This window comes from Lichenostomus cassidix, chromosome 5 (genome assembly GCF_008360975.1).
Source record: "Lichenostomus cassidix isolate B80296 chromosome 5, HeHo_3.0, whole genome shotgun sequence".
Classification (NCBI taxonomy): domain Eukaryota; kingdom Metazoa; phylum Chordata; class Aves; order Passeriformes; family Meliphagidae; genus Lichenostomus; species Lichenostomus cassidix.
In genome coordinates, this window is record NC_139486.1 from 22,449,698 (window position 1) to 22,468,490 (window position 18,793).

Genomic DNA, 18,793 nt, shown 5'->3' on the forward strand with positions numbered 1-18,793 from the left:
ATCCATGAGAAAGTCTGGGAAAGCAATCACACTTGAGCACTGCTGTATGCTTCTGGTCTGAGACCCCTTATAGAGCAAGGGCACACATGCAGTTAAAGCTACAGTTATTGTGGAAAGCCCGCATGGTAGCACAATGACCACCTTATTCAGGGTAGCCAAGGGTTTTGTAAAGCAGCTCTTTGGCAGCAGTAGCATTTATGGGATGCAGGGCAATTCCAGTAGCAACAAGTGACACAGCACTGCACTTTCTTCCTCACCCAATCTTCACATCAGGCAGCCAGCCAGGCCAATTCATTTTGAATTTTGATATAGGCCAATTCATTAAAAACATTAAGCTTCCACTGGGAAGCAAAGTGCTCAGCAAAGACTTTGGCTGTAGCCTGCTCCACACTAGCAGCATGCTGGCAGCTCCAAGCATCTCAGTTTGATTTTTCTGCAGGTTTTTTTCTCTCCATGCACCTCCCAAGTATTTGCCCCATCTCTAAGGGGTTTTGGAGGAGGGAAACAATGGCAAATATTTTTATTTCTGTAGGCTCCAGAACAAAATCCCCTAACAATTGCAAAGCTTCAAACAAGAGTTTCCTCCCTCTGGAAGGTGGAAGGGGCTTTGACAGGCAGTGAAGGCCCATGCATTTGCCTGCCTTGATCTCCATGAGAACAGATGCTGTTCACGTTACATCAGCCCCAGCTCAGACTGTCAAATCCCAGCCAGAGTTGCCAAGTGTGAGATATTTCCTATGATGCTCACACGTTCAGTAGTCCTGTCGAGCTCTCCCTCAGCCTAGTTGGATTCCAGCATGTATAAGATGTGCAACCTATTAATGACTGCTGCTCACAGCCACGAGCATCACTTCCAGCGCATATCAGACCAGTGAGCTTCCCCACTTCTTTTCAACTCACAGAGCAACACTTGGAGCAGAAAGTGAGTGGCCCAATACTGGAACCCACACACACCTACATCCTTCTCCACCATTACTTCCAAGCAGTAAGCCCCCACTGTCAGCTTGTAACAGAAAAGTCTGATCTCATCCATTAGGAACATAACCTTGCATGTTGTACCGTTGTATTTCATCCCATTTCTCCAGTATTAACCTTCAAAATTGCCTACCCTCTCCTATAGGATATCCCAATCCTCCCCTGTATTGACAATGCCTCCAGTTTTGGATAAGCAGCCAATTTCATTAGCACATTCATTTCAGCGTGCCAAGATCATTAATAAAACCTGGGCCCAGGACCAGCCTCTGGGGAACTCTCATAATTTCTTATAATTTCTGTACTTATCTCCATCTTAACTAATAACTCACCATGCGGCACTGTAGCAAATGGATTACTGGAGTCCAAAGCAATCAGTTCTACTGCATTTAGCGCGACCTCCACCTAGCAGCAGGGTAGAGGACAGTCCAGTGTGGAAAAGCATCCAAAATTCATTTCAGAAGTGCCTGGGGAGCTCTAGAAACATCCATCCCAATCTACATAAAAATACTCTATCGATAGTTAACGTCAGCAGTCAGGATTTGCATCTTACTTCAAGTCGTAATTTGCCTGACATCATCTTGGTGCCACTAGATCTTGTTACATCTTTGTCTGCTGCATCAAAGAACTGTGAATTCCTCTTCCCCAAGCAAAGCACGAACAAACAGTGAGCAGCTCACCCTTCCATCTCCTCAGAGCTGCAGAGAATGGGCTCACAGGGCATCCAGCACCTCCAGCTGCCCCATGGATTTCCTGTCAACCTCTTCCGCACTCCATGTCTTGGGCGAGCCTCTGGCCTCAGAGCTTGCAGTGCTCTCCCAGCCCAAGGCCCCTGAACATGCAGGTGAGGGAAAGCTCCTGCAGCTGTGCTCAGTGTTTCCAGGTGTCTCCAGGTGCACTGTGGCCGCCTCTTGCCAGACACCACCACTCCACACACAAGGGCCACATGCCCCCGGGGCCCCAACTCTCACAGAGCACGAAGATCCAAGAACTTTCTTCCACAGACAGCTCTATCCAGATCCCACATTGCCCACAGCCCCAGAGCAGCTGTCCCTGCCCCACTTTTCCAATGCACCACCAACCCACTGGCTCCTTTGGCAGCGCAGCCAGTGCTTCGAGCGGCTGCCATGGGCTGGGAAGGCACAAAACCGCTGGCTCGGGGGCTGTCCCTCTGCTGGTGCCGGAAAGAGGGCTAGGGGCAGGGTCCAGGTGATGCCTAGAGAAGAGCTCTTGCTCGCTCCAGGGGTCGGGAACCCCTCCGTGGTCTTCGGGCCAACAGGCACGGGCTCAGCCCACGACACTGAGGAGGGAGGCCGGTGTGGCGGGTGGCGTAGTGAGGGCACGCCGCGGGAGAGGGACCCGAACAGACCCGGGTCATGAACTGTAACCCCAGCCACGGCCTGTGCTTTGTCTGCCGCCTGTGGCCCTCGCCCCCTCCGAGGGCAGCGGATGCCCGACGCAGCCCCTTCTCAGCACCGAGGGCTGCCGTGACCGGGCACCCCACAGAGCCGTCTCTACCACCTGCCTTCAGCGCCGAGGGGCATCGCCCTGACACTGCCGCCACCGTCCTGCGGCCGGCGGGGCCGCCAGTCCCGCCGCAGCCCCCCGTCCGCAGCGCGGCGCCCGAAACCCGCCGCCCGGCCCCTCCCTCGCTCGGAAAGAAACCACATCAGGAAAGTATTCGGGGTATTTTTAGCGGCTTTTAATGCGATTTCGCAGCTGGAAGCGGGAGGGGCCTCCCCGCGCCGTCCGGACCACCGCGAAGGGCCCGCCCGCCGCCCGGGTAGCGCCAGCAGGGGGCGCCCGCGCGCCGCCGGCGGGGCGGTGCGGCGGCCACGTCGGAGAGCGCGCGGAGGAGCGCGCGGGGCTGCTCGGGGCGCGCGGGGCGAGGTGCCCCCGGGCGCGCGCGGGGGCGGCGGCGGGGCCGGGAGTGGGGGGCTGGGGGGCGGCGGGGGCTGAGCGGCTGCTGGAGCTATTAGCGCGGGGCTGGCGCGGCCGAAGGCCGGGCTTGAAGCTCCCACCCCCGCCCGAGCCCCATCCCGGGGACGTCATGGGAGGGAGGTATAAAATTTCAGCGTCGGGGCCGGGGGAGCGGCAGTGTGCGCGGGCGGGCCGGTGTGAAGGGGTGTCGGTGCACGGGCCGGGGCAAGGCGGCCAGCGGAACCCACGGGCGCAGCGGACGGCCCGGCGGCAGCGCTCCCAGCTGAACGAGGAGCTCCGCGGTGCCGCGCTCCCGGGCGCCGAGGGCCGGGCACCGGGCGATGTAGGGCGCGGGGCCCGGCGGGGGCATGAATGGTGCAGCGAGAGGGGCGGGCGCGGCGCTCCCCCCGCGGCGGCGGGGCGGCGCGGGCCGCTGACACGTGCGGCGGCGCGGCGCGGCGGGGCGCCCCCGGCTCCGCGGGGCGCGGGGCGGCGCATGGGGAAGGAGCGCGGCGCGGCGAGGCACGGCGCCTGCCGCTTCTCCTTGCGGAGCGCTGCCAGCTCTTCCTGGAAGTCCTGAGTCGCGCACGGCGCAGTGAGTTCATGCACCTCCTCGCCAAGCCTCAGCCTGCGGGATCTGGGGAGGCTGCCGCCAGCACACCGCCCGATCCCCCGCGCCCTCTCGCCGCCGGCCGGGGGTCTCTCCCGGAGGCCCCCGTCGCCGCAGCCTCCTCGCACATGAAGATGTACGTGCAAAGGGCTCTGGTGCTGCTCTCCCTGCTGAGTTTCGCTACCGTCAGCCTCTCGCTGTCCTCCTGCACCACCTTGGACCTAGACCACATCAAGAAGAAGAGGGTAGAGGCTATCCGGGGGCAGATCCTGAGCAAGCTGCGGCTCACCAGTCCCCCGGAGACCGTGGGGCCGGCCCATGTGCCCTACCAGATCCTGGCCCTCTATAACAGCACTCGGGAGCTGCTTGAGGAGATGGAGGAGGAGAAGGAAGAGAGCTGCTCTCAGGACAACACCGAGTCCGAATACTATGCCAAAGAGATCCATAAATTTGACATGATCCAGGGCCTCCCCGAGCACAGTAAGTGCGGGGCTCCCCCCGTGCCGGCCGGGGTGCCGCGCCCGCGGGGCAGACTGCCCGGGATCCCGGGCGCGGGGGAGGGGCGGCCGGCCGGAGCCGAGGGGCGCCGGGCCCCCGTGGAAGGGGCCGCTTCTCCGGCGAGGGGGAGGCGGGCGCGGGGCGCGTCTCCGCCTGGCCGCGCTCGGGTGCGGAGGCGAGCGGGAGCCGTGGAGCGGGGGGCGCTCGGACCGGCGGCGGGACGGCGCGGGGCTTGCCCGGTAGCGGGAACGGTGAGTGGCTGGGTCCGGGAGCGGCATCGGCACAGGCCCCGGCCGGCAGCGGCAAGCCGAGCCCGTGCCCGGAGCCCTGACATCGGGACAAGGCGGGGAGGGGAACCGTGAGGTGGGAAGGCAGCGGGGGAGGCGGCAGTGCGGGTGGCGGGGTGAATGCTGCGCACCGGGCTGGGAGGAGGCGCAGGTCTGCTGTTTGGGTGACAGCAGGTAGACGGCCTCCTCCCTTCTGAAGCTCCAGCGCCTGCCGCAGAGATACAGGCAACCTGTCCGGTCCGTGAAGCAGGCGCGCCGTCAGTAGAGAAGGTGGAAAGGCACTTGCTGAAAAGACTGCTGCTTGGAGGACACTGTCAAAGGTGTTAGTGTGAACGTTCAGAGAGCGAGGCAAGACAACAGGGAGGCTGAGCAGGTGTAAAGCAGTGATGCCAAGGGGACCCCCAAGGGGACACAGGCATTGAGGAAATACGACAGATGTTGAGCAGGTGTGGAGCAGATGATGAGCAGGCCCAGATGTGGACACTAAACAGATTCAGGTGCAGAAGCTGAGCAGATGCAAAGACAGAGACTGAGCAGACATGAACCCAAAGCAGATTGCAGATGCTGAGCACATGTAGGCACAAGCAGTCATTTTGGTTTGTTTAGGATTCCTTGGAATTGGAAGATGCAGTCATACCACTATCCAGGGTGTTCTCCTGTGATGTTGTGCAGTCCTGGTGACAAGATTTGAACACCAGCCGTTCTGGGGAGGAGCTGTGACTTCGTGCAGGCAGTCTCAGAATGCAGTTACTCTGCCAGGTTTATGTTAATCTTGACATATGATGAGCTGGAATAAGCTACAATGTGGTAATGCAAAAAATTTTACTTAATCTCTAGCAGACTGCACTCCATATGGTTTTATGATTAGCTCTTAGCTCAGGAGACACCAAGACTGAAGGAACATAAAGTGCAAAGGGTATAGCAGCTTACCTGTTTTTCAGCATTTTTCACCTACTGAAGTGTCGTTTGTGAAGTTATAAATATATATGGGAAAACCGAGTGTCTGCAAAATAGTACAGCCACACTATGCACCAGCGTTTTGGGGGGAAAGAAGCACAAAGCACAACAGTAGCAAATGAAATTAGGGGTGTGGATTTTGCTAAAACTGAGGGGAAAGAGGAATGAAGAAATGGTGCATGAAAAGGAGTGCTAAGTAGGGATTGGCGCTTGGGGAAAATTCTTGTGGAAATGAATGATCCTGTCCCGTGTCTCCATAGGACACTGCGACAGTGGGTTCAAAAGACCTAGAAGGGCTGAGATTAAATTGCTGGGAGTGAGCAGTGTAGATGCCACCATCCAGAGAAAGAGGGAACTTTATAATTTGGTCACTGGGAGAGACTAGCTCCAGACAGATCGTGGTGTCAAGAGACACGCTCTTTTTGAAACCTGGGGAGTTTCATCGCTTACACCATGGCTGAATTTGGCCCCGTGTCTTTAGAAGTGGCTGGTGTTCAACTTTCCCATGACTCTGTCACTGTGCCAGGTGGTGATCTAAGAGCATGCTCTGAGCCAAAGCCAGTCTGCTCCGGGGGGGGGGGAGGGGGGCAGGGGAGGACTACTCCATTGAAGGAACTGCAGTGGTGATACAGACAAGTCTGAAATGTGTGCACACTCACACAAACTGTTCTAGCTCCAGACTATTAGTCAAGTGTCACACTGGCTCAGAGAACCCATCCTTTTCAAAGATGCAAGGCTCAAAAGTGAGGAGAGCTGAGGAGCAAAAATAGCAGGGGGGAGAGCCAAGTTCTCCATCCCTTCTCTGAGCTGCCTGGTGACCCACAGAATGGTCTTTTCTCCTGTGCCTCTCAGGTACACTGCCTGAATAAAAAGGGACTTTCTTTCAGAGAATAACTCACTTGTGACCAGCCATTAACTTCAGGCATCTCATAAAACTCAGGTTGATCAGACCTCCTTAACCACTGACTTGGTTAGGTTCAAGCTTGGAGAGCATCTGCTACAGTCTTGCAAACAGCTTTTTGCGTACCTTCCTGGGGAAATACAGTTTTTCAAGGCAGCTTGAGAGACAAGGCAATTAAAGTCATGGGTCATTAGGGCCAAGCATCTATTCCCTCCAAACCTGCCACCTGCAGAGTTCGGTATAGATCAACTTTTTTTCTAAAGTTATGCAGCTTTAGCATGAAACACCTTGGTGATTCAGGCGTATAATACAGAGTGAGGCAATACCTGATCACAGACAGCCTACCCTTCCTTCTCATCAAACTCCATAGCCATCAACCTTCCTGGGGCTTGCCAGAAACAACAGCTGTTTCTGCTGGATTGGCAGCATGTGGTGAGCCTGCATCTCACTTGGAGCAGTGGTAGGAAGATGGAAGCTCCCCAAAAAACCTGCTCCCTGTATCACATTATCCCCACTAAGAAGGTACTGGTGTCATCACTGGTGCAGTGAACAGCTCAGGGCTATTTGGACTCCACAGTAATAGCAGGATCCAATCATGAGGATATGTCATACCAAACATAGCCTGGCATGGGTGCACAGAGTGTCACAGATTGCCACTCTCCAGGATTGGACTGCCATTCAGTGTTGTGGACTGGGACAGTTTGCAGGAATACTGCCTCCAGGCTTTGTCCCGTGATTGTGGTGAACAGGTCTGGATTCCAGTGTGATTAACACACTTCAGCTGGGACTGGACCAAATTCCCTGAAAAATCCCGTTGTTGCCTTTGCCTGTGACCTCATGCAAAAAAGTACTTTGCCCCAAAGCTGTCAGGTTTCCTGGGAGTGAGACCTGTATCCTGAACCCCTTGCTCTGAGAAACAGGCTCCAGCTTCCCAGGGCTCAAAGTGAAACACAGAACACAGCTCCATTTCTGCATCACAGAGGGCTTGTTCCCAGGGTACAAAGGGAACATGAAACTTTCAGAGAAGGGAGGAGAGCTATTACTGTTTTCACTGGGAAGGTCTCCCAAGACCAGCACCTTGATGGTGAAGTAAGTTGGTAGAAAGTAAGGTGGGAACAGCAGGTGAAATCCAACAGATGTAATGTCTTACCACCATGGCTGTCTAATTTAGGCAAAAATATTAAGGAGATGATAAAGTATTAGTTGTGTCTCATCAGCTCTGTGCTGTAGGACCAGATTTGCAGTCTCTGAATAGACTGTCAGTCTAGCTCAGTATGGTGGAAACAAACTGAGCTACACTGACCACTGGTCTGATGCAAAAAGGCATTTCTGATGATAATTGGGACACCCCTTACAGCCAGGCAGTCAGGTCTGAAATGAAAGGGCAGGCTGTTAACAGCACTACTAATATGGCTAGGCGTGCAAAGCAGCTTCAGGGGCTATTGAAACACAGTATCTGCCTAGGTCTAGGACACAGAACAGTGTTGGACTTCAGCTGGATGATTTTTTTGGGAACTTACTCAGATCCTGTGTTTAATGAGAACTTGGGTTTTCTGCTGGGCTTTTTTGTGCCATCAAACCTTGAATTGGTCACAGGGGTGGAGTCCCCACAGTAGGCATTTGTGTGTGGCTGGGGGTATTCCTTGTGCTGCAGGGTTGCTGGGCTGAGAAGGCCAGCTTGTGCCTGCTGTGGGGTCTGGTCTTCTGGGATTTCTGAACAGCCATCTCTTCAACAACAGCTAGAGACTTTCCTGTATGGGAATGCTGTTCCATTGAGTACTAATGACAAAAGCTCTTCCAATTAAAGCCCAGTTTGAGCATCTTATTGAATAAAATTTCAGCACCCTACACATCCTTGAAAACTGGCAGCCTCTTGCATGCTGAAATTGAGTACAGCACAAGAGGAAGACCTTCATCTCTATTGATATGAGTGTGCATCAGTGTTGCTGAAATCAGAATATGGCGTGGGAGGTGAAGCTCTGCACTCAGGTGCTGTTTCACACTATCCCATCTTCAGAAGCTTTTTCTTGGGAGATAGTGATGGTGGGATCAAAAGAGAGACCTGCAGGACTTCAGGAATGTTACTTAAAGGTTGTTCCAGCTAGGGTTTCTAGCCTGTTTGTCACAGACTGGAACCATGTCTGGGAACAGGTGATAGTTTTTCTTTCCCTGTTTTTTTGTTTAGAAACAACTTCAATATCAGCAGATTTTAGAGCCTCCTGCTACATTGGACAACATTCAGAGGTCATCTGAGAGGCTCTGCAGGGCTGCAAACAAATCTGCATGTGGATGTAGAGCCAGAGCTACTGTGTCTTGTCTGTAGGAAGCTTTCATGATGCAAGAGCCTTGAAGGCTAACAAGCTCAACAGGAGAGAAACAACAGCAGCAACAAAGACTTCCATGAGACAAAAACAGTCCCATTGAATAGATTGTTATTTTCTCTTGAGGACTCTGTTTTGGACCTCATAGCTTTTACATATGCTCTTTTGAGGCATCTGTGAAAGGAGTTTATCGGTTCAGCAGGCACACTTGGAAGCAGAGAATTGCTGTATTATTTCCTGCCCATGTGTGTTATCTCCACAGGCCCAATACTATTCATGAATTCCTTCTTCAGGTGATGAGTGAGAACTAATTTTAAACACCAGTTCTTTCAATACACATTGGATTGTTACTGCCCTAAAGGGTCTTCCACACTTCATGCCTTTTTTTTTCTTTTTTTTTTCCCCCCACTGGGTGGCTTCCATTCTAGGAGACAATGTCAAGGTTTGTAAAACTAAGATTCGGCAGCAATGGGATCACCTCCTATGTGGCTTCATGTCTCCATCATGAGCAGAATCACAGCATCCTTGCTGTTGGGAATAGGCCCCAGTAATTTCAAGTGAGGTTGCCCCATTGCCTAGGCTGGGGTTGTCATTTTGGATGAAGCCAATCCATGAGTATTGGTAACATTTGGTGAGCAGGGTTAGAAGACAAAATAATAAACATACTGTGGTTGGTGTCTACTGAGTCTCTGTCTTGTGGCATTGAAATAATGATGGCAGTAGTGGGAGTGTTTGCAAAATGTTGCAATGTAGACGAAATTTGAGTGAATTCATCCTGTGTTATCTTGAGCTAGATAGCTGTGCTTCACAGGTGGCAAGATGTTTGAATGATAGGTCTCTACTGGAAAGCTCTTTCTCAAACAATATTTATTTGAGATCCTGCCCCTCAGAGATGTGGTTCTCAGTCTTTCTCCATTTCTCTTTCCTAGATGAGTTGGGCATTTGTCCAAAAGGGGTCACCTCCAACGTGTTCCGCTTTAATGTGTCCTCAGCAGAGAAGAACAGCACCAACCTATTTCGGGCTGAGTTTCGGGTGCTGCGCATGCCCAACCCAAGCTCCAAACGCAGTGAGCAGCGCATTGAGCTCTTCCAGGTGAGTATTCTTATCACCTTCCCCAGTATCTGAGCCTAGAGTAGCTTGACTCCTTAATGGGTGTCTCAACTGGTATGTGTAGAGCCACAGAAGAGAGAGAAGAAACGTGCTTGCTGTAACTTCATACGGCTTCTTCCACCATATGCAGTGATACGGTTACCTTTCTTTACTTTTACAATGTAGTGCTGCCCTTTTCCCACTTGGAAGGGGAGCCCCTCATCTGTGGAGCAGGACTGACCTTTCTGTCACATCTGCATGTGTAGGTTCCTTGGCAGTTTTGTTCCTTTGACTATTGCAGTACAGTTGGTGCTAATACAATGGATGGAGCTCTCTGTCTTGTCACTGATTTACTAGAAAAAGAGTGCTTGCTTTCAGTGTTCCCTTCAGCAGCAGCTCTCCAGGAGCACAATGCAGGCCACCTGTTAATCCAGGTACTTACCTGGAGTTTGCTTTGAACATAGGGACTCTGACAGAATAAGGTCTGGCTCAGGCTTGGAAGTGGTCACGGGCTGAACTGGACAACCTAACAATACAGCTTAGCATCCAGGCAGCATATTCCCACAGGCTCATGTCTGTCCACTTTTCCATAAGAGTGCAGCTAAAATTGTCTTTGGATTGTAGCTCTTGAGGATTTCCTGGAATCCAGCTTCAAAGGTCAGAGCAATTCTCCACCAGATGACATCACTGACAAGGAGGTGATCTCCGAGCTTGTCCATAGGTTCAGTAATCAACCTGGGGTCTGCAGGAAGGAACATCTTGAATATGTTGTGATTGTTTGTCTGGAAGCGGGAAGAGATGTCAGAGCAGAGGGAGAGATCTCCAAACCTGAGCAGCCCTGGTGTGTTTTGATAGAAGTTGAAGACTGTAGGACACCTGAAAATGCCACAGTGAGAACGCAATAAATTGGGTTTATTTCACCTTGCTGGGCAGATGATTTGTGGCAAGATGCTCTATTTACTGGTGGTTCTACTCTGAAATCCAGATGCATATTCCACAGGTGTATACAAAAACCCATCTATGAAATGAATTGCCATGTGCTTGTGCCTCTGGATGTGTGCCCCAAAACAATGCTGAACTGAGAGTGGTGGGCTGTTTAGGACACAGAAATAAGCATTGTGTAGGTCTCTGGAGTTCAAATTGGTTGTGAAGCATGTCCTTCTCATCTGAGCCAGGGTATTCCTGGTGTCTCACTTGCCAAGACCAACCTTCTGAATTAGTTTTTAGCAAACTGTGGGAGCAGAAAAGACTGAAGGCTATCCCTTCCTTCTGCATGCCACTGGCTGAATTTTTCTACCACTCCTTCTGACACAGATCCTTCGGCCGGATGAGCACATAGCGAAGCAGCGGTACCTCAGTGGCAGGAATGTGCAGACACGGGGCTCCCCTGAGTGGCTGTCCTTTGATGTCACCGAGACCGTGCGTGAGTGGCTTCTGCACAGAGGTAGGGGTCTTAGGTGGACCACATGGCTAGGCATCCATAGAAATGGGGACCAATGTTGACAGGAGTATCTTTCTGCTCTCCTTGTTACAGGAGTTTGGTTCACATAGAACCAAGGTTCTTTCAGTCTGACAACAAGCCTTTCTCCAGACAACTTCCTCAATGTGTGATGTTTGTTAGATTCCTTGGTCTGTCCTGGAGGCCCCACTGTGTAGCTCTGTGGGCTTAGTCAGAATGTGGATTCATTCTCTGGAGGAGGAAATTCTTTGCACTGAGCCCAGAGGGGACCCCTCTGCTCATCTAAATGATACATAGAAAGTGACAAATGCTTTGCTTAAATTTTGATGTGGATTAGAGCAAATGTAGTAGGGGAAAAAGCAGCAAGGATCCTGGTTTATTTAGCTGTGTACAGCTTGCCAGGTATAAAGGTGAGGAAATACCAGAGGCTGACACACCTAGACAGATGGAGGCTTTAACACTGCAGAAAACATACCTCTGCCACTGCTGGACAGCCCAACAGATAGTTATGGGGCAGTTCCCAGCAAGAACACTGACCCCATTCACAGCTGGAGCATAAGGCATTGTGACTCACAGCTGGATTGGCCTCACAGATAGAAGCTAGGTGCCACTGAAGACTGGAATGCAGGTACTGGCAAGCAGCCACTCCCTGGAGGGGTAAGCTGTGAGCTTGCAGGCTCCTCCTATTTCAAGCAATCTAAGTTGTGTCCTGATGGCTGGAGTGCAGAGCTGGAACTGCAGCAAGCTCTGGGCAGGCACACTAGCTGACAAGACATCACAGAGTATATATAGTGCTGAGCAAGAAAGGTGCTAGGCACCTTGTCAATGCTGCGGGAAGCCAGATGTTTTAATTCATGGCACAACATAAAAAAGGAGCTTTCATAAGAGTTTTATGTTCCTTTAGTCAGGCCCACACAGCATGACTGGTCCAGGAAGTTATTATGAAAATAGACTTGCCTCTGGAAAGTCTGTGTGACTTAGACTGCTAGCAGTTCAACAAAACAGGAGGTTGCAGCTGCTGAGAAACTGCTTCCAGTGAAATTACTTGTCCAAATCCAACTTGCTTGTTCTCATATTTCTTCTTCAGACACTAAGGAGAAGCCAGATAACAGATAATAAGGGTGGCAAAACTGATTTAACAGAGACCAAAAGCCCGCTCTTCAAAATACTTTTTTTCCAAGTTGAGCTCCTTGAAGCTCACAAATGCTTTTGGATGCTGAATAGCCTAAAAAAAGTAACAAGAAGCACCCTTCTAACCTCCTCAAAAAGTTCCCTTTAGCAAGAGCAATGCTTTTGGCAAAGGTGAAACTGGTGGATTTTTCTTCCTATTCTTCCCAACACAGCTTCTCTTCCCCAACTCTGATAGCATCCCTGACTTTGAGACCAACCCACTGTCTAGGAGTTAGCACAGTATGTGTCCTCCCTAAAACTTCCTTTCACCAGGAGCTGCCCCAGCAGAGACTGTTTCTCACAGAGCTATCTTCTTTGCAGAGTCCAACCTTGGCCTGGAAATTAGCATACACTGTCCTTGCCATACTTTTCAGCCCAACGGGGACATCTTGGAGAATTTGCATGAGGTCCTGGAGATCAAGTTCAAAGGTGATAAAGAGCTGGGTTAGGGGAGGCTGTTGGGGAAGGGGAAGCCTCAAGCATCTAAAGAAGAAAATGAAGCCTTGCTTTGTGTATTCAAGCATTTTACATTGTGTAACATTTGTCTTAAAACAGACACATCTGGGTTTGCATGTCCATTGTATGAGTATATCCACTATATACATAGGTTAGAAAAAGAAGTAATGACAGTCTGGGTGAGTTTGTATGAGTGTCTACAGGAAGGAATAATTTTGTAGTTCAATGTCTCTCTGGGAAGTTCAACTTGATGCCGTCTCAGATTTCCACAGCGGGTCTGCTTTCCATTTAGGGTGACTGAAACACTAGGAAGTTAGGCATCCTGTGTGAGGTGGCTCAGAGAGTCAGTGGCTTGGCTGGCCTAAGAACCAGGAACCTCCTGGCTTGCAGCCCCGGGCAGCAGCCGCCGGCCCCCACAGGCTCCATTTCTGAGGCTGTTCTGCAGAGTGCCAATTATCTGACATCTTCTTTAAACCATTCATCTTCCTGCCTGTCCTGGGACTCAAGCCAGGAGTGAGTGGGATGGATTAATGGCCCCACCAGCAGTTTGCAAATGGTAAAACAGGTAGTCCATAAGCCTCTATTGCAGGCCTGCAGCAGTCAAATTCACCAGAAATAAAGGAGTCTCTGTGAGGGAAGAAGTCCTATAGTAAGTGGACGTGCGCCTGAACCTGGTTTAAGAGTAAGCATGAGAGTGTTAAATGCATTGAAAGGTCATTTTGCATCTTCCACTTTCATGCTGATTTCTTCTTTGTGGATCCTCTTTTTCTGAAGGCATTGACAGTGAGGATGACTATGGCCGTGGGGACTTGGGACGCCTGAAGAAGCAGAAGGACTTGCATAATCCCCACCTCATCTTGATGATGTTACCCCCACATCGACTGGAGAGCCCTGTGCTGGGAAGCCAGAGAAAGAAACGGGCCCTGGATACCAACTACTGTTTCCGGTAAGTGAGAAACATGCCTGCATCCTGTGCCTGAGGTGGGCAGGCCTGGCAAGATTCCATGACACTGGAAAAGGCAGAGCCTTCCAAGGGGGCTGTGGGACACCATGGTGCCAGAAGGGCCACTGGAAAGTTCAGCAGAGTTGCTGTGTGCTTCTGGCACAGCCAGTGGTTCAAAGAGACTTGCAAGCACCTTTGTGGAACACAGGCTGGGCAGGGCCCTGCAGCAGCCCTCTGCCACTTGCTTGAGCAGCTGGGTGCTGCCTCACAGAGGCAGTGGGAAAGCTGCCTGCCAGCAGCATGAGCAGTACCTCGCCCCCCTTTAGATTCACCTGTGTTTAACCACTGTGTTTCAGGAACCTGGAGGAGAACTGCTGCGTGCGTCCTCTGTACATTGACTTCCGACAGGACCTTGGCTGGAAATGGGTCCACGAGCCTAAGGGCTACTTTGCTAACTTTTGTTCGGGCCCTTGTCCATACCTCCGCAGCGCAGACACCACTCACAGCACGGTACATCCAGTATATTATCCTGCCAGGGTTTGGGGCTGTGATTCCCCCTTTCTCCCTAAGTCTGATCAATATCCAGTCTCTTCAAAGCAGCAAAAGCAGTTCAGACCAGTATTTGTGAAAAATATTCCAAGGAAATCACAGATAAAAGCCTAGGTGGTTCATCAGGGAAAATGTGCTGTCTTTGGAGTCAGTACTGAGAATGTGCTTTCAGGCAAGTCTTGAGAAAGATGCTGTTGTCTCTTGGATCAGACGTGAAACAGCAGGACTGATGGCTTTAGGGTACTTACTTGGCAGTGACTATAGTATTAACTGAATTGTTCACATAAAACATCAGTTCTGGTAATTACCTTCTTCCGAAATTTCTCCTGCAGTTTGCAGTGGACAGAGGATTTTTCTATACTCTGTGCAAGGTTGTCATGAAAAACTTGTGCAATGGCACGTATCTGCCATCTGCTCCTAAAGGGGCAGCTATAGCCCAGAAGTGATGGGAAATTCATGTCCATGTCCAGCAGTGAACACGGCCATTCAGTAAGGTCTCCTTTCTCACAGGTATCATTTCCAACTGCATAAATCCTACCTGACCTACAGCAGGGAGGAAGCTGCTATGCAGTGAGATTTTTGAGTGAAAACTTGGCAGAAGGCAAATGTCTTTAGGTAATTTAGGCATAACTTCTGGTTAGTCTTTCAGAAGAATGCAGTCTGAGCCTGGCTAGAGTGGAAGAAAGTAAAAGTAATAGAAAAGCACAGGCATGGGCAAAGTATAAAGAAGAAAAGACAGACTAAGGATCAGACAGTCCACTGCTGAAGTAGGAATAGCCAGAGGAAAATCCTGTGCTTCTGCCCACATAAGACAAAATGCAGCAATCCAGACAGTGCAACAGCTCACTAGCAAATTAACTTCAAATTTCACTAAAACTGTTACTGGAAAAAGCAGTTTCAGCTGAAGAATAACTAACTAGGTAAAGATGGTATTTCAGAAAAGATGCTAACATTTTCTTGACAGCTTGAGAGTCTGCATAGCAGTAGGGTTCACTGAAGCTCAAGGACTAATATCAGTGGGAACAGCTGATCAGTGGGGATGAAGAAGTGAACAGATGCTGGGCAGTAAGCACAAGACAAAGCAAGGGAATGAACAGCTTTGAAAGGGTAATGGGCATGTAGCTTTGCCATCTGGTTGTCCTGAGAAGCTTTCTAGAAGATAACTGGACTGAATCAGTGTGAGAGAAAGGAGACTTTAGAATGACTCCTAATGATCTTAAGCAAGAAAGGAAATGAGCAAGCGTTAAGGTCTGTGAAGCGATCGAAGAAAACTGCAGAACAATATAGCTGCTGACAGCTTGCCAGCACCATTTAGGAAAAACATGGTGAAAAGAAGACTTCTCACCAGTCTGTTTGTTGAGTGGTGGCCCCACTTGCTGTTGAGTGGTGGCCCCAGAGCACGTTATACCCTGTGGTACAGCCAGGGGTATTTTGGCTAGGATCCCAGAGAGTTTCTACCACAACAACTCCAATTACATGAATCTGGATGATAGAACAGTATGTATTCTTAGCACCTCTCAGCCCCTAAGACTGTAAAGTAATTAAAATACAATGTGCCAGACCCTGTCATTTATACCAGATAAACACTTAAGAGACCACAGTAGTGCAGCTGAGCTCACGCTCACTGCTGAGACGTGGTCACCTCTGGCATGAAACGTGGCAACTGTTCTGTAGTGGTTACAAGGCTGCAGTGTATAGTCATCTGTGGGTGGGGGCCAGCTGGGAGGAAGAATCCAGTGGGGTCCCACAGGACACTGTCCTGGCTCCAGTATTACAATGTAATGACTTGGAGGATGGAGTGGAGGGAGAAGGCATCAGACAGTTCAAAGCTGGGAGGGAATTGTGGATCCTTGAGAGGACTGGCACCCATCCAGTGTAATTTGGAGATTTTAGTTGAAATAAGCAGCACTGATATTCTTTCTTCTCGTTTCTTTAATAGAATCCAAGACAGCGTGGCCCTAGGCTGGTTACACCCAACCTTGTTAAAAGCAAAAATTGTGACACACTGCTGTACCAAATTTGAGATGAAAGGAGACAGCTACTTGTGCTCCCTTCAACCCTTAGGCATCAGTCACAGAGAGCAAGGGTATTACAATTAGGTAAAAAAAAAAAGTCAGGCTAGGGCAGGTGAGACCATTTAGAAGCAGTCCATGATCAGGAAGTGACAGGGGAGTATTACTCATCTCAGGGAAATACCCTCTGATGAGCATAGTCCAAACACCTGGAGACTTGTTTACTTGGCAGCCCCTTCCTGTTCTCAACCAACTTAAATGTATTCCTGACCTTGTCACGACTTTTACTTTGTTCCTGCAGGTGCTGGGTTTATATAACACGCTGAACCCTGAGGCATCTGCTTCACCCTGCTGTGTTCCCCAGGACCTGGAGCCACTCACTATCTTGTACTATGTTGGGAGGACCCCAAAAGTGGAGCAGCTCTCCAACATGGTGGTGAAATCCTGCAAGTGCAGCTGAAAGGCCCCCTGGCCCATCCAAAGCCAAGGAAAAAAAACTGTCAGCACCCACTCTCCTGCTCCCAGGCTAACACAAAATGAACTGGGGGTCAGAGACTACGCATGCTGAGGGCCAAGAGCCAAACCTTGAGAGTCTGGCAGCCCTTGGGGATTTCTTCTGGAACACTCCTTGATCGTCTTGGCAGTGTAATGTTCCTTCTAGGAGTTACTTTGGTGACACAAAGGCCACACTCTCCAAAATGGCTGGACAGTTGGTGCAGAAGAAAAGGATAATGTGGAAGAACTGCTGTGTATTTGAATGCCAGGTGGTTGAGCTCAGAAAGCAAGAGAATGAGAAAGCAGGTGAAAGGGGGAATGAAAAAAGGGAGATGTTTTCTGTTCTTGCTTTAGCTATCTTAAGACCTCAGCCCTCCCCATTAGCCTGAAGTATTAAAAGCTTTCCCTGTAGGAGGAATTTTTGAAAGTTTCCTTAGAGAAGGAAAATGCACCAAATGAGGAAGCTACTGAGAGAAGAAATGCCCAGAGATACACTTAGACTTTTGTTCCTCAGAGCTGTGCTCCAGGAGTCCTGCAACTGAAACTGTGTCTGCCAAACCTCTACCTTCAGTTGACAGATCCTGGCTATTGGTTTCCAAATGCAAACTGCAAACATTGCCCACCTAGTCAGCCTACCGAGGGTGGGCAAAGACAAGGAAAGAGGGTGCTGAGTCTGTTTTTAGAGGGACTGATGTCTCCATTCAGCTCTTTTACCTTCCTGGAGTTTCTAAGAGATGGTTTCAGGGTCAGGGCAGGAGCATCTGTGGGTACCTGAATACTGGGCCTATTAATTTGTGGTCTGATACACCCTGAGGACCTCTTGTCTGTTGTGGTTTGTGAGGTGCTTTGGGGTGTTTTGCACCTGTTCTGCATGATGACCTGAACTTGGTCTCACCTGCCAAGACTTAAAAAATTAGTAATCTCAAAAACTTTGTAAAAAATAAATATTTGGGGGATGGGGGGAGATGCTAATTTTTTCATAAGCATATGGTTTGTTGGAGGGTTAGATGGTTTGCTGTTTTTAAACTGCTACTGCTGTAGCATACTCAGTCCAAACTTTTTACCCTGTCCAAAATGTTTCTTCAAAAGAGCAGATAGAATTAAGGTCAGCAAGAAAATCCCAAAATGGAAATTTCTTATTACCTTCAAACGATACCTGGTGTATATGTGCCCTGTCCCAACGTAGTCCTTCAGACATGTACATCGCCTCTGGCATCTGCTTTCGATAGATCCATATAAAACTCCCCTCAAATATAAAACTCAACAATACTGTTTAAATATCCAAGGCAATGCAGCTGCCACAACTGACAAATGTCCTATGTCCATTTGAATATATGTATGGTCTGCCAGTACAGACCTGTACATACATACAGGTAAATAACACACCCTTCCTCTCGTGTACTGATTTGATGCTCATAAAAAAGATTACAGATGCTGCCCAGGCAAGAAATCAACATAGTCTTTTAAATGGGCTTTTGCAGCCGTAGATACTCCCAGAGGTAAAAATCTCTGGTGCTGAATGCCACATGAGACTCAGAGACTGTCTCTGACTCACCAAAATACAGCTTCTTAAAACTCATGTTCTGGAGACCACAGAGGTTCCTCCCTGTCACCTCCCAGTTCCTGGTCCCCAGCAACTGAGTGTAAAATGACACCTAGCTGGTTAATCGCCTGTGGCCAGGCTCTCCACGGTCAGCTCAGAATCCAGCTCTTCCATCAAGCCCTTAGCAGCAGTGGCTGCTTCATGTGAGGTTGCCATAACATGTAAACTCAAATGCTTTAATAAACCATAAAGAGCCCCTCCTGCACCATCACCAGCTGGATAGAGGTTAGCAAGGGTGAGTCAGTGGAGGCAGCCTGCTAACCTGTGTGACATTTTGGCCAGGGTACATGTGCTCTGATAGAGGCACTCCCCAGTGCTTTATCCTTTTCCTCTCTCTGGGGCTCCCTGACATGTGTCATTGGTGTGATGATAAAGGTGCAGCTCTGATCAGTCCTTGAGCACTACAGTATTGCTGTGCCCTGTGCAGCTCCCCATACCCATGCTTCCCTGCTGCCTGCCCAGGGAGGGAGCAAATAAATTCATTATGACTACACTACCATGCTGATAGACAGGCCAGAAATTTACTAGCTACAAGAGAGTGTGCTGGGGA

The 18,793-nt window shown here is 50.1% G+C and overlaps 1 protein-coding gene across 2 annotated transcripts; it reads left to right on the forward strand.

The window, feature by feature from the left end:
* Positions 1-2,960: 2,960 nt before the first annotated feature.
* TGFB3 (transforming growth factor beta 3) lies at positions 2,961-18,439 on the forward strand. Of its 2 annotated transcripts, XM_085061716.1 has the most exons (7): positions 2,971-3,982; positions 9,396-9,559; positions 10,871-11,000; positions 12,507-12,614; positions 13,416-13,587; positions 13,941-14,094; positions 16,447-18,439. In XM_085061716.1, the coding sequence occupies exons 1-7, from the start codon at positions 3,265-3,267 to the stop codon at positions 16,603-16,605; spliced, it is 1,605 nt and encodes a 534-aa protein (XP_084917842.1). In that variant the 5' UTR covers positions 2,971-3,264; the 3' UTR covers positions 16,606-18,439. The 2 variants fall into 2 exon arrangements, with proteins under 2 accessions (XP_084917843.1, XP_084917842.1); XM_085061717.1 differs by lacking the exon at positions 13,941-14,094 and having other exon boundaries at positions 2,961-3,982.
* Positions 18,440-18,793: the final 354 nt, after the last annotated feature.